The 14,104-nt window shown below is 35.8% G+C and overlaps 1 protein-coding gene across 4 annotated transcripts in view; it reads left to right on the forward strand.

Moving 5' to 3' along the window:
• PHKB (phosphorylase kinase regulatory subunit beta) overlaps positions 1-13,682 on the forward strand; it is a 248,296-nt gene extending 234,614 nt beyond the window's left edge. For all 4 annotated transcript variants that reach the window (XM_072632135.1, XM_072632137.1, XM_072632134.1 and 1 more), the window contains 4 exons: positions 1,191-1,320; positions 6,820-6,927; positions 11,699-11,839; positions 12,745-13,682. In XM_072632135.1, coding sequence (XP_072488236.1) covers positions 1,191-1,320; positions 6,820-6,927; positions 11,699-11,839; positions 12,745-12,882 — 517 coding nt within the window. In that variant the 3' untranslated portion in view covers positions 12,883-13,682. The remainder of the gene's footprint in view (positions 1-1,190; positions 1,321-6,819; positions 6,928-11,698; positions 11,840-12,744) is intronic.
• The last annotated feature ends 422 nt before the right edge of the window (positions 13,683-14,104 follow it).

Here is a 14,104-nt window from a genome sequence, read left to right on the forward strand (position 1 = left end):
TTTTGGCCTTCACTTTGTACCAGAGAAGAAATCTGAATTATTGTGGTATTAAAAGATAAAAGTATATTATGTTGTATATTAAAATAGCATTTAATACATTAAAAATACATTACCATATCATTTGCTATATTAATTATAAATTTATACTTAATACATCAATGTATCATTATATATGATATAAGATGTTATATAATAATATACTATATTTATGTGTTTTATATCATAATTGTATATTCATATAATTATATATTATGAATTAAATATAATTATAATCAGTGTAATTTATATATCATTTAATTAATATACTGTATTATCATATTATGTATGATTATATATAAATTATATTATACAATACTATTCTTACATTTTATGTATTTCTGAGTTTCTAAACTTTTTCTGTGTAGTCTGCTGTCCACATATCATCTGCAGCTTCCACAAAACTCCCCCAAAATTCCCACTTAATTTATTATGCCAGTCTGTAATATATTGAAACCGTGATAGGGAAAGTCACGCTGTGGAAGGGATAAGTGTCTGTGTGTGTGTGTGTGTGTGTGTGTGTGTGTGTGTGTACATATAAAATAAATTAATGAAATATATAAAAATCCAACATATATATATGATCTTGAAGCTAACAAGGAACTACTAGAGTTTATCGAAATGGGGGGTGGGGAGTGCTGTTACATTGGTCTGTTCAGAACTGCTTTAGAAAGATCGTTTTGATAATTATGCTACAGTGTTGCTTATACTTAGGCAGAACAAAGCTATGCCAGTGTTTAAATCAGAAGTATACTTGTACGATTTGTTCTTTTATAATTCTATATCCATGAGTATGCTATTAATAAAATTTATTTATGTTAGTATTGCTTCCCTTTATTAAAAAAAGTCAACACTAGTTTATATGTTAAAATCTTTGAACCATTTAGTGAGGGTCCTAGTAACTTACTAAAGAATAATATTTCACCCACTAAATTTTTTAAGGTCTTGGGGATTATTTTTTTGGTCTCACACGGACTCTGTTTTTAACTATAAAATATCATTCCTAGGAACACATAGTAGATATGCATCATTGATGATTTTTGTCTTTTATTGCTCACCCTACTGGCACAATTAATTCATACCATAAGGCTGGTATTGGAAAAGAACAAGTTTGTTTTTAAAATATGAGCTTTTTTTTTTTTTTTGTTCTGCAGATGTTGGCTGAATAAGCGTCAAATTGATGGATCTCTAAATAGAACTCCCATGGGCTTCTATGACAGGGTGTGGCAGATTCTGGAAAGAACACCCAATGGTATCATTGTAGCTGGAAAGCATTTGCCCCAGGTAAAGTCCTGATGTATTTATGTATGGGATCTCTCATGTGAGGCTAAAAAATAGACATGAGCCTTAAATAAATGGTGGCTTTCTTTTTTCCATCTACAACACAAATAAGCTTTCTACTCCTGGAATTTTAACTGAATTTAAAGGAAAGTTTCCAGGAGTACAGAAAAGAGGAAATATTGAAAAATAAGAAATGTAGCACATTATTTTGAGCTGTTTTTTTCCTCATCTGAATTAATTTCTCCCCCTTTTTCTTTTCAATTGGAAAGTGATTTGAAAAGTTCTATGTACAGTTCTATGTACAGTCTACTTTTCTAAATAAATTGCATTTCGTATGCATTAAATTTCTGTTTAAAGAAATCTTTAACTTTTAAAACTTTAACTTCATAGCTTTTCACAAAACAACCAACTACTGCTTAGTTTATTCTTTTGAATTTGTAATGTAATACTTGCATAAAGCAAGGAAAGTTTGCATGCCCATGGCTTCTCTCTCATAAGCTGTCTCTATTAATAAAAAGTTTCATTTATTCACATATTTTGATAAAGCCGGCACATGTGGGCAGACACTTTGAATGTTGTAACTTTGTGTTTTGAGGACAACGTTAACTATTTATTTATTTATAGGATCCTTTTTTAGTATACAAAAGTAGCTGTGGAGCTAAGAACTTAGGTATATATTCTGACTCCATAGTTGATAATAAAGTGATGATGATAATGATGTTATATACATTCAAAAATTATATATTAGAAAAAATAAAATACTATGTTTGGATGGGGAGAATTGCTACAAACTCATTTTGCTGAATCTTTGAATGTAAAGCAGTATGCTTTTTTCTTCTGTGCAACAATTGTTTTTTTTTATTTTAAAAGTAAGTTATGATGCACTTAACTTCAAGCACCAAAACCAAATAGATACGCATTTACAACTCTTTATGCTTCAAAATGAATTTTTATGTATATTCTGCACTTGATAGCTCATTAGTTACTTCTACATCCCTTCCTTCTCTGTGTTCATCTTTCTCTATATTTGTGTATACATTTTTCCTTTCATGTAGTCATAGTGTATATACTATTCTTATGGTTCTTTATTTCACATTACTTCATATAAATAATTCCAAATTTAAAAAGTATTTCTCATTTTTGTCATTTTAATGACATTGTAGCATTCCATTTTTAATGGAATTATAGTGAAAAATGCATTTTCTCATGTGCCAACTGTTGGATATTTAGGTTGCTTACAGTTATTTGTAATTACAAATAATACTGCTAAATTTTCCTTTGAATAGGTGCTTTTTTTCCTTTGCAATGACAATTTAAAATGTGGTCTGAACCTCGGAATTCTTGAGTCAAAGGTTGTATTTATTTGTGTAATTCTTGTGTACTTAAGCAGGCTTATGAATATGAATACATTCAGCACAGTATTATTTATTTGGTTGTTTTTGTTACTGTTCCCAGCCCTTTGTCACATCTGAGTAGAGAACATAGTCCTCTATACATGGGAAACCATTTTTCTTCCATGAGTCTGCTTGCGTGCATGGAGATGAATGTTTTCAGTAAAAATTGGTGGACCTGCCTGTCCACTTCATCAGCTCCACCCAGAATACCACTTAAACCTTCCAGTAAATGAGTCAATTGTACTCAGCCTGTTCCTGTACTAAGTAGTGTCCTTTCTATCAGTGGGAAAAATTGCTATAGTCACACAGTTCATAGATTGACTTCAAAGAACCCAATTCACATGATATCATTTTTTCTTTCAAGGAAATGGAGGTAGAGCCAAAAAAACCTCTTTTCTTCTTAAAACAATTTCATATAGTTCTAGCAGTTGTTACCAGGAATTCTATTGTTTTTCATCATCTTAAATATCTGCTATCTTATCTGGAATCTAGAACACAGATGGTGTAATACTGAGCAAAATAGCCCTACTGACGAGTTAATTTGAAAGGGACCTTTTACCTAGGTCCCATTTGAGTAGAAAATATATGCAGATTTCACTAGTCTTATTGGTAAATTTGCTGTAAGTGATGAGAGGAAATGAGAATGAATAAATTTTTTTGTCATCTCCATTAATAGGTCTGGCATATTCTGCTTTCTGCCTAGGTGCCTTTAAAGAAAGCTCAGCCCCTACCCGGGTAAATTTTGTCTTGTGTTTTCTATGTTCATTTGACTTGATGTAAGGAGCAGAGGAAGATTCTGCCCCTTGGAATTTCTTACCTTCCCAGATCCACTGATCCAGTGCACAAAGATTTCTTTTCATCTTGTTTCCCTGTGCTTATTTGCCTTTTCTGAAAATGAATGTATTTCTTCTTGCTTGTGACACATTTTTTGATGCAGTCCACATAGAAATAGTTAACCCTAGAATGATGCAAATTCAGTGAAAGTGACTTTTAAGCAGAAGTGGAGCAGCAAGCTAAACCTCTTCTGTTAATTCTGAAAACTAGTAAATGCCCAATTGTCTTAATTTTCAGGGCTTCTTTTGTGATATGGAAGCAGCTTTCTAACATTCTCCTAAAGCATTAATAAAATAGTAATTCTCTATCAAACACAGAATGACAGAATAGGGAGGGACCTGAGGAACCATCCCCAGGAATTTTAACTTATCACAATGGTTAGCCAGTTGGCTTCAGAATTTTTTAAAATTTTATTTATTTATAGATTTTAGATTTTGACATTCATTTCCACAAAATTTTGAGTTTCAATTTTTCTCCCCAATTATGCCCTCCCCATACCCCTTAATACCTTGCATTCTGATTACCACTTCCCTGAATGTACCCTCCTTTCTATCACACCCCACCCTTCCCTTATCCCCAACTTCTCTCTTTTCTTGTAGGGCAAGGCAAATTTCTATACTCCATTACCTATGTTTCTTATTTCCCAGTTATATGCAAGAATAATTCTCAGCATTCATTTCTAATACTTTGAATTCCAACTTACTTCCTTCCCTCCCTCCCTCCCTACCCATCCCCACTGAGAAGGCAAGCAATTCAATACAGGCTATATATGTTTCGTTTTGCAAAAGACTTCCATAATAATGTTGCGTAATACTTACTATATTGCCCTCTATCCTGCCCTGTCCCCTCCCTGTTTTAATTCTCTCATTTGACCTTGTCCCTTCCCCAAAGTGTTTACTTCTAGTTACTCCCTTCTCCCATTTGCCCTCCCTTCTGTCATCCCCTTCACCCCACTGGTCCCCTCCTCCCCTACTTTCCTGTAGTGTAAGGTAGATTTTCATACCAAATTTAGTGAGCCTGTTATTCCCTCCTTAAGCCATATGTGAAGAGGTTAAGCTTCACTTATTCCCTCTTACCTTCACCTTTTTCTCCTCCGTTGAACAAGATTTTTCTTATCTCTTTTATGAGTTATAGCCAGCCCCATTCCATTTCTCCTTTTCTCCTCCCAGTATTTTCCTCCCTCACCCTTTAATTTTAAGTTTATTTTTTTATGGATATCATCTCTTTTGATTCAACTCAACCTGTACTCTGTCTATGTGTATGTGTCTGTGTGTGTGTGTTGGTGTGTGTCTCTGTGTTTGTCTCTGTGTGTGTATAATCCCTCTACCTACCTAAATACTGAGAAAAGTCAGAGTTACAAATATTATCTTTCCATGTAGGAATGTAAACAGTTTTAGAAAGTCTTTTATGATTTCTCTTTCCTGTTTACCTTTTCATGCTTCTCTTGATTCTTGTGTTTGAAAGCCAGATTTTCTGTTCAGTTCTGGTCTTTTCATCATAAGTGCTTGAAAGTCCCCTATATCATTGAATGACATTTATTCCCTTGAAGTATTATACTCAGTTTTGCTGGGTAGGTGATTCTTGATTTTAATCCCAGTTCCTTTGACTTCTGGAATATCCTATTCCAAGCCCTTCAATCCCTTAATGTAGAAGCTTCTAGATCCTTGTGTTATCCTGATTGTATTTCCACAATACTTGAATTGTTTCTTTCTGGGTGCTTGCAGTATTTTCTCCTTGATCTGGGAACTCTGAAATTTGGTCACAATAGTCCTAGCAGTTTCTCTGTTTGGGTCTCTTTCAGGAGGTGATCAGTGGATTCTTTCAATATTTATTTTGCCCTCTGATTCTAGAATATCAGGGGATTTTTCCTTGATAATTTCATGGAAGATAATGTCAAGGCTCTTTTTTTGGTCATGGCTTTCAGGTAGTCCCATAATTTTTAAATTGTCTCTCCTGGATCTATTTTCTAGGTCAGTTGTTTTTCCAGTGAGATGTTTCACATTATCTTCTATTTTTTCAAACTTTTGGTTTTGTTTTCTAACTTCTTGGTTTATCTCATAGTCATTAGCTTCCATGAACTTTGTTTTCTCTTTTAAAGAACTATTTTGCTCAGTGAACTTTTGAACCTTCTTTTCCATTTGGCTAATTCTGTTTTTTAAAGCCTCCTTCTCCTCATTGTCTTTTTGGACCTCTTTTTCCAATTGAGTTAGCCTCTTTTTAAAGGTGTTATTTTCCTCAGCATTTTTTTTGGTTCTCCTTTACCAGGCTGCTGACACGCTTTCAAGCTCTTCTATGGCCTGAGCCCATTTCATATTCATTTTGGCAGTACTGGAGGCAGTGGCCTTAATTTCCTCTGACAGTATGCCTTGCTATTTCTCATCTGAAAGGATGGAAGGAGACACTTGTTCACCAAGAAAGTAACCTTTTGTGGTCTTATTTTTTCCCCTTTTTTGGGTTTTTTCCCAGCCAGTTACTTGACTTCTGAATCCTTTGTCAAGAGGAGGGTCCTAGTGCTCCTCCTCTCCCAAGTACCATGTTCAAGGCTGAGATACAGATCAGCTGTTCAATTCCCCCAGGGTCTTTGGGTGGGGGCAGGGCCGCCACTGAGAGCTGAGGTTCAGATCAGCTGCTCAGTTCTGCCAGAGGTTTTAAGCTGAGCTGCCTGGACAGTGAACCCAGGCTGCTTCCATGTAGCCGCCCACTGCCTGCTGCAGCCACTGCCTGGGGCCAGTGTTGGAGGAGCCCCATTTCCCTCTCTCCCAGCTGGGAAAGTCCCCCCACACTGACCTTTGGAGCTTTCTTTGTTGCTTGTGGGTTGAGGGATCTGGGACCCTCCCTGCTGGGAATTCTGCCGCAGAGATCTGTTCAGGTCCTGTTCTTCCCAGTGCCGCATGGTCAAGACTGAGCTCCACTCCACTCAGTGTCCCATGAGATAGACCTTTCCTGTTCGCCTTCCAGCTTACCTTTGACTGGAAACCTCTTCACTGTGTTTTTCTGTGGCTTCTGCTGCTCTAGAATTTCTTGAGAGTCATTTATTACAGGTATTTTGTGGGCTGTGGGAGAAGTGCTGGAGTATATGCATCTTTCTACTCTGCCATATTTGGCTTCAGAATTTAATGGCCATAAAACATACTTCTATTTTTTAATATCAAAAGATATATTTTCTAAGTTTTCCTGGAAAGGAAAAGTATTGATTACAGAGTGAAACACCTTCATTAACTTAAAACCACAAGAAAACAGTAAATATGGAATTTTAATTTTATTCTCTTTTCAGCAACCAACCCTGTCAGATATGACCATGTATGAAATGAATTTCTCCCTCCTTGTTGAAGACATATTGGGAAATATTGACCAGCCTAAATACAGACAGATCATTGTAGAGGTTTGTACTAACAAATCCAGTGTATGAATGAAGAGTTTTCTGATCTCACTAAAAGACAAACAAACAAATTTTAACAACAGCAGTATAGGAGTTGACAAAAAAACCTGGCAAGTGAGAGGAATTTTTTACCTTTAAGGGAGAAAATGATACATGCAAATTGCAAAGTGTTTTAAACCTTTTCATGAATTGTGCCAAAGGCACAAAGAATAAATAAAACAACATTGAATCAAGCTTCTTCAAGGAGGAAAGCCTTTTTGGTCACATACACCTGTCTTCTCAGTAACATATAGATCAATAGCAAGCCTGGGAGGAATGCCTAGCAAGGTTCCTTGCACTTCATAGGTTTATAATAAGTGTTTGAAGGAAGGAATGAATGAAAGTTTGTCATAAATATGACAAGAACAACTATTTTTAAATGACGTGTATAAATACACATACATGTGATGCCATTTAAAAATATAATATGCCCTTTATATGCAACACAACCAAAATTTGGGAATTAGGTAAATAACAAGAATGTCAGCCTTATTTTACTTCCCATTTAGGGAAGCCACTATTCTCCCTACCCCCAAAGTCAGGACACACCCTGCTGAGTCTGTAGTAGATGTGTCACTGCTCAGCATGCCTTGTCTCATGTAATACCAGCCTTCTCCTTCATTCACTAGAGCTTGGGGAAATTGTTATCCAAGCATAGGCACCTAGACTTTTATATCTGGAAAGGCCTTCAGAGGCCTTCTAGTCTAATTCACTCTTTTTTTTCTTTTTGACAGAGCAGGAAACCAACTTGCTTCTACCACAACTATGTAGTAGCAACCATTATACAAGTAGTACAGGATAGAACCAGGATTCAGATCCTGGTCTTTTAATGCAAAATCCAGTGGAGTTTTTTCTCCCTAGTCTGCCATGTTGTTTCAGTTAGGTTTACCTCCTCTTCCATAGGAAGAAGCTGGGGAAACCCTGGAAGGAACTGAAAGTATGTGACCCTTTTCCACATCATCAGCTCTCAATACCTCCATGACCAGTGCCACAGCACTCAGGAGTGCTCAGTACAGAAACTTTGTTGACTCTGTTGAGGATACCTCATATGGAAATGAGGCATATACCAGACACTATAGCAATGTTCCATTTCCCATCATTTAAATTCTGCTTCATCTGTAGGGACTTTCAGAGTTCCCTCATTGGAAACCTTGAAATTCTGGAATTTGTTTCCACTGTGTATCCTTGTTGCTCTTGGACCTCCCTTTGTTATGGGGAAGTGATGTAGGGGAAAACTTTGACTTACATAAATGCTTTATTGACCCACATAGTTCTAACTAGCCACTGTGGGGAATACTAGGCACTTCATTTTCACTAAGGTACATTCCTCCTTCCTCTCATCCCATGTCATACAATGACATCACTTTTCCCTTAGTCTTCTGTAAATGCTACTCAAACAAGGGTCCGAAATTCTGTACTTCTGTTGTTGCTTATTTTCATTGTTGTAGTATTGGCATACTTTGAGATATCCCTCCATATACCTAGACCAAACTTTGTAGAACAGACTTTGTTTTTCTGTCAGTGAGTACCCTCCAGCAATCTGCACCAATATTCAGTAGCTGGAATAGCTATGAACTGCTGAGTGATAAATGCCCTGCTTTCCTTCTGCCCCTCTTTACAGATATGCTGATGTCCAGTGATTCTAGCTCATGACTCGGCTCCAAGCACTAGTAAGGCAGACAATTCTAAAGATATGCTACTAATATTAAAGTACGATCCTAAAAATATAACAGTTGCCTTGGGCCTGCTGGACCATCAACCATTTTTTCCCTGTTCCTAGCTGCTACTGCTTCTCCTACACGTAACTTCCTTAGCCACCATAACATCAGCACAAATTAAAGAATCTCACAGTTGGAAAGGACCTCAAAAAATCTGACCCAACCCATGCCTAATTAAGAATCAACATTTTCAATACATTTTGCTTGAAGGCCAACAGAGGTTCAAACTTATTTAACCTACCATTCCCTTTAAAAAAGATTACTCAGTGCCCCCCTGGAAATCTACTTTCTTTAACCCTTAATGGTTTTTTAAAAGATTTTGCATCATTTCAAACTATTAAGTGCCCCCCTGAATTGTTCCAGCTCTTCCCAGGGACAATATCTTTCACTTTGGGAACCTATGCTCTAGATGACTAACCATGGCATGAAAGACTGTTGACACAGTGTTGACACGGATGAAGTCCACTGATACCTCCAGACTTTTTTTTTAAATAGATGAACTACTGAGCTATGCCTCCCCACATATATGTTAAGTTGATTTTTTAAATATATTTCAAGTTGATTTTTATACCATATTTTATCCTAATTAGACTCCATCTTATTATATTCAGCCCATTGTTGTATCCCATCAAATTCTTTTTGAATCTTGATTACAAGTCTGATAAACAAGCCATCTGTGCCTTTATTCAAGTCTTTGCTTATAAACCATAACTATTCCAAGGCAAAATCACAGATCATTGGGGGCACTCCACAAGAGTGAAGCACTCCTAAATTTGAGTACTACCTCAGATCTGAAATTGAACTTAATAAATTGACTCTGGTTCTTTTCATTCAAGTAATTCCAAATCCTCTTAATTGTCTGTCAATTAAGCTTTCATCTTTCCATCTTGTCCATAAGAATAGCATGAAGGACTTTGTAAGTTTCAGACTGATAAGTTTTAGACAAGTTGTAATTTGTGTTGATGAAATGAGTTTCCACACTGGGGATTCCTGGCACTGATAAAAATCATAGTCTGGTCAAAGTAAAACAACCATTAAGACCTTAAAAATGGAATCAAAGGCATGTCATAATCCTGTAACAATACCATGAGAAGCCCTTGAGCAATATAAAGGGGTTCTTAGCTATACTGAAGAAAAGAACAATGAAGAGATAGGATGAGATGGTGCTCATGGACAGTAGAACAGGAGAACTGATCAATTCTTACTTTGTTTTTTTCTGTGAAGGAAAATGACTTTCACACTAAAAAGAATTTGTTAAATTTTAGGTTAACTATATATAGCATTCTCCTGATTTGCCAGTCTATTAAGCTTGAAAAATAAAGAAAGGAGCTTAGGCTGACATGATTTGTCCTTCATGAAGCCTCACTGAACTTTTGGTGATTCCCTCTTCTTTTTCTAGTTGTTAAGTAAACCTCTCTTTAATAATACACTCTAGAATTTTGCCTAGAATTAAAGCTGAGCTCATTGACCGTTCAAAATCTCCTTTTTTGTTTTAAAAATGTGAAAATTTGTCTTTTTCAAGTCCTGCGGCACCACTCCCATATTCCATGATCTTTCAAAGATCACTCACTGGCTCTGTTCACACCTGCCAGTTCTTTGGTACCGTGGGATATTGCTTGTGTAACCTGGTAACTCAAACTCATCAAGAGAATAGCAAGGTGTTCACTATTTGTCTTATTTATTTTTATTCTGCCCTTTTTAGTGTGAAAATCACTTTCCTTTACAGAGAAAACAAAGTAAGAATTGAACAGTTCTCCTATCCTATTGTTCCATGAACATTGTCTGGTCCTTTCCCATCATTGATCTTCTTTTCTCCAAGATAACTAAGAATTCCTTTGTGTTGCCTTAGCACATCTCGTGGTATATATAGGATTCTGTTTTTGATGCCTTTACTGAATGGTGTTATTGTTGTGTTGGATTTTTTTTTCTTTTTGTACAGACTGATTTTTGTCAGTGTCAGGAGCCTCCAGTATGGAGACTTATTCCATCAATACAGAACACAACTTGTTTATGTCTTAGCATCTTAGTGAGTACTGAGAGGTTGAGTGACTTTCCCATGGTGACACAGCTAGTATGTATCAGAAACAGGATGCCAGAGGAATTTCAGTTAGGAATTCTGAACCCTCATTCTAATTCCAAAGACGCACAGGGTGGCTCAATTACAACAACAGCCACAGCACAGAGATAATTCCTTTCCTCTGATAGTTTACAGCTTGAACCAGATAGTACCAGTGCAAACAAATATTATTCTAAACAATAGGATAAAATATAATAGAGTCTTTCCTAATAGAGTCTTTACATTTACACTACATGGTGGTCATAGATAAGCACATTTAAGTGAAGGACACCAGTACAGGTACCTTTAATCTTACTATGCAGAAAACCGTGTTGGAGGGGAGGAGATGACTTCCCACAGAGTTACATTAATTATAGTAAGCACATTACCACCCTGAACTCCCTATTTGTAGCTAAACATTCCTTTTTTCTCCCACATCTAGATCCCCAAAATGAACAAAATTGGCCTGATATGGTTTTGCTCCAAGCCAAATTCCTCTTTAGTGAAACAGGCTTCCTCCACCCACCTTGTTGCACTGTTCCCTTGTGCCTCGAACATATTATTTGTTGTACCCAATAAGCGGTTGTTAAATTGAATCCAGTTCTCCATGTCAAAAGGCACTGGAACCTAACCTTTTCAAAAGTCACAAGATGCCCCCAAAAACCTACAAAGGGTCCTGACACTGTGTGCATATTGCCAGTTTCTAGGTCCTAGAGTCTAGTACACTTTATTCAGCATCAAGGGAAGTTGTTTTCATGTTGGTTTGAGAAAATTAAAAATTCCTCCAAATTGAAGGGACTTAATGATCTGCATGCTGGGTTAGAAAAATTTCCCAGGTGACCCTTTAGAACTTTGCAGACAGTCTCATAAGATAGCCCATTTCTGAATCTCGTAAAAATACATCTGGAGCAGGTCATTTTTATGTGAAACAAAACAGACTGAATGCCTTTGTCTTTTCTAGTTATTAATGGTTGTATCAATCGTACTGGAAAGAAACCCTGAGCTAGAATTTCAAGATAAAGTGGATCTGGACAAATTAGTTAAAGAAGCATTTAATGATTTTCAGAAAGACCAGAGCATACTAAAGGAAACTGAAAAACAGGTAAGTAAAATTAATAATTGTGGAGGGCATGATACCATTCAAACTCGATTCCTGCACAAACATTTAATCCATGAAGCAGACGCACAGAAATGTCAGTGGCATGCATGTTTTAAGTGGTTGTAGCCATGTTTTCCTATACCAGAAAGATGAAGCATTGGCATCACTTTATATTTAAGCAATAGTCATTCAGTGAAATTCTGAATAAAAGCCATCTCAAATGAAGAAAAGTCCCTTTATGTGTAACGATTACAATTATTTATTATGCAGAAGATCTGTAGGTTTGAGGAAGCTGTTAAATTAAGTTCTTGGTGATAGGATGTTGGGAATGGAATTTTCTGCTGTTATAGAACATAACCCCTTTGAGTCTCCCTGTTTAATATACTTTGTACTTATCTGCAGAAATTCTACATAAAGGAAATACAAATGATCAGTAAACAGGAAACCATTGCAAATGTAGTGACTTATTTTTGCTCTGTAGAATACTCAGGAACGTCAGAAGGCAAGGACCTGAGAGATAATAATAATGACAGTAACAGCTCGCATCTTTGTCTCTTGGCTTCCTTCAAGTCCCAGCTAAAACCCCACCTTCTACAGAAAGTGTTTCCCAATCAATCCCTTTTCATCCTAATGCCTTTTCTCTGTTGGTTATTTCCTATTTATCCTGTGCTTAGCTGGTTTGTACATATTTGTAAGTTGTCTCTTCTCCATTAGGTTGTAAGCTCCTTGAGGAAAGGAACCAACTTTGTCTTTCTTTGTATTTCCTAGTACTAGAAATGTTTATTTGATGACTGACTGAGTTTTGTATAGTGTTTCACCCCCATACCCACATTTTGGTTGATTTTTTAAAGTTTATCCTATCAGGCCTTTATATAATAAAACCAAACTGTTGACTTGCTGTTTTACAGGATGATATGACTTCCTTTTACAACACTCCACCATTAGGAAAAAGAGGAACATGCAGTTACTTGACAAAAGTTGTGATGAACCTGTTGCTGGAAGGAGAAGTCAAACCAAGCAGTGATGACCCTTGTATAGTTAGCTAATAAAGACGGTAGAAGGTATTTTGTTTAGCTAGATCACATTTTTCAGTGTTAGCTTTGACAGATGTGTTTCCTTTGAAGCTTAATCCTAGCCAATCATTTATCTGTTTACTTGTTGCTGGTGAGATCTTTACCATACCGCCATTTGAATTATTTGGGATACTGCATGGAACTGTTAGTTAATTTTATAATTAAGAAATGTTTTTAATCAACAAAAATATTCTTGAGCCCATCATGACAGTAGTCATGTTCACTTAATGGTAGAAATCATGTGACTTGAAAATTAAACTCTGCACATTGCATGATTATACAATTAATGAAAATGAAACTTTGATGTTATAGTAAGTTCCTGAGCTTATGGTTGTGATTAGGTTTTGTGCCAGCTAAACAGTTTTGTGTGGATATTAAAAGAATTTGTGAGAATGATAAACTTTTCTTTTACCCATGAGCATTATCGTGTTAGATGTTAATATAAATTTAAAATCAGATTAAGTTAACAATATCTTGATTTCAAAAACAATATCATTAACCATGTGTGAAGTACACAGAAGCAATTTAAAATTTTTACTTTGTGAAAATCAATGTGGTTTTATATTTGTATTCCCTAGACATAGGGGAAAAAAGTTAAACACAAAGTAATGATGAATCTGTGATTTCCAAGATATTCTCTTTAAGTTTCACTTGTATGTAGGACTTTTATGGACTTGTTCAGAAGTATGTGTAATTGTGGGACTCTATACCCAGTGTATATTGGTAAAAATTAGTCAAAACTCATTAAAATAGTTCTTGTGTTTAATAAATTACTTTCAGGCAGCCTTCTGTTTTTCTTTGTCAGAACTAACTCTTTTTATTTATTTCATAATGACTCTAGATGGAATGGAAGAGAATCAGTGGTATACATACAAATAAATTCACACCAGCAGAACTCATTTCTCTCTTCCCATCTTGGAGCCTAAATGTGTTGTACAAAAAGACAACTGTATTCTCCTACCAAACTGTCTCAAGTGATGCCTTCCTAAGTATAAGATAATTATTTGAATTGTATTAAATTATTTCATTCTTAAATGCCACACAGTTTTATAAAAATAAATAATAGTATATTAGGTTGCATTTTAACAAATGGGACTTGAAAATCATAACAATCACACAACTATTAAGTAGAGAATCAGGAAATGAAGCAGTTTCCATACTTTTCTTAAAACTTAGATTTAAAGGACCATAGAGA

The sequence above is a fragment of the Notamacropus eugenii genome, chromosome 1 (genome assembly GCF_028372415.1).
Source record: "Notamacropus eugenii isolate mMacEug1 chromosome 1, mMacEug1.pri_v2, whole genome shotgun sequence".
Taxonomy (NCBI): domain Eukaryota; kingdom Metazoa; phylum Chordata; class Mammalia; order Diprotodontia; family Macropodidae; genus Notamacropus; species Notamacropus eugenii.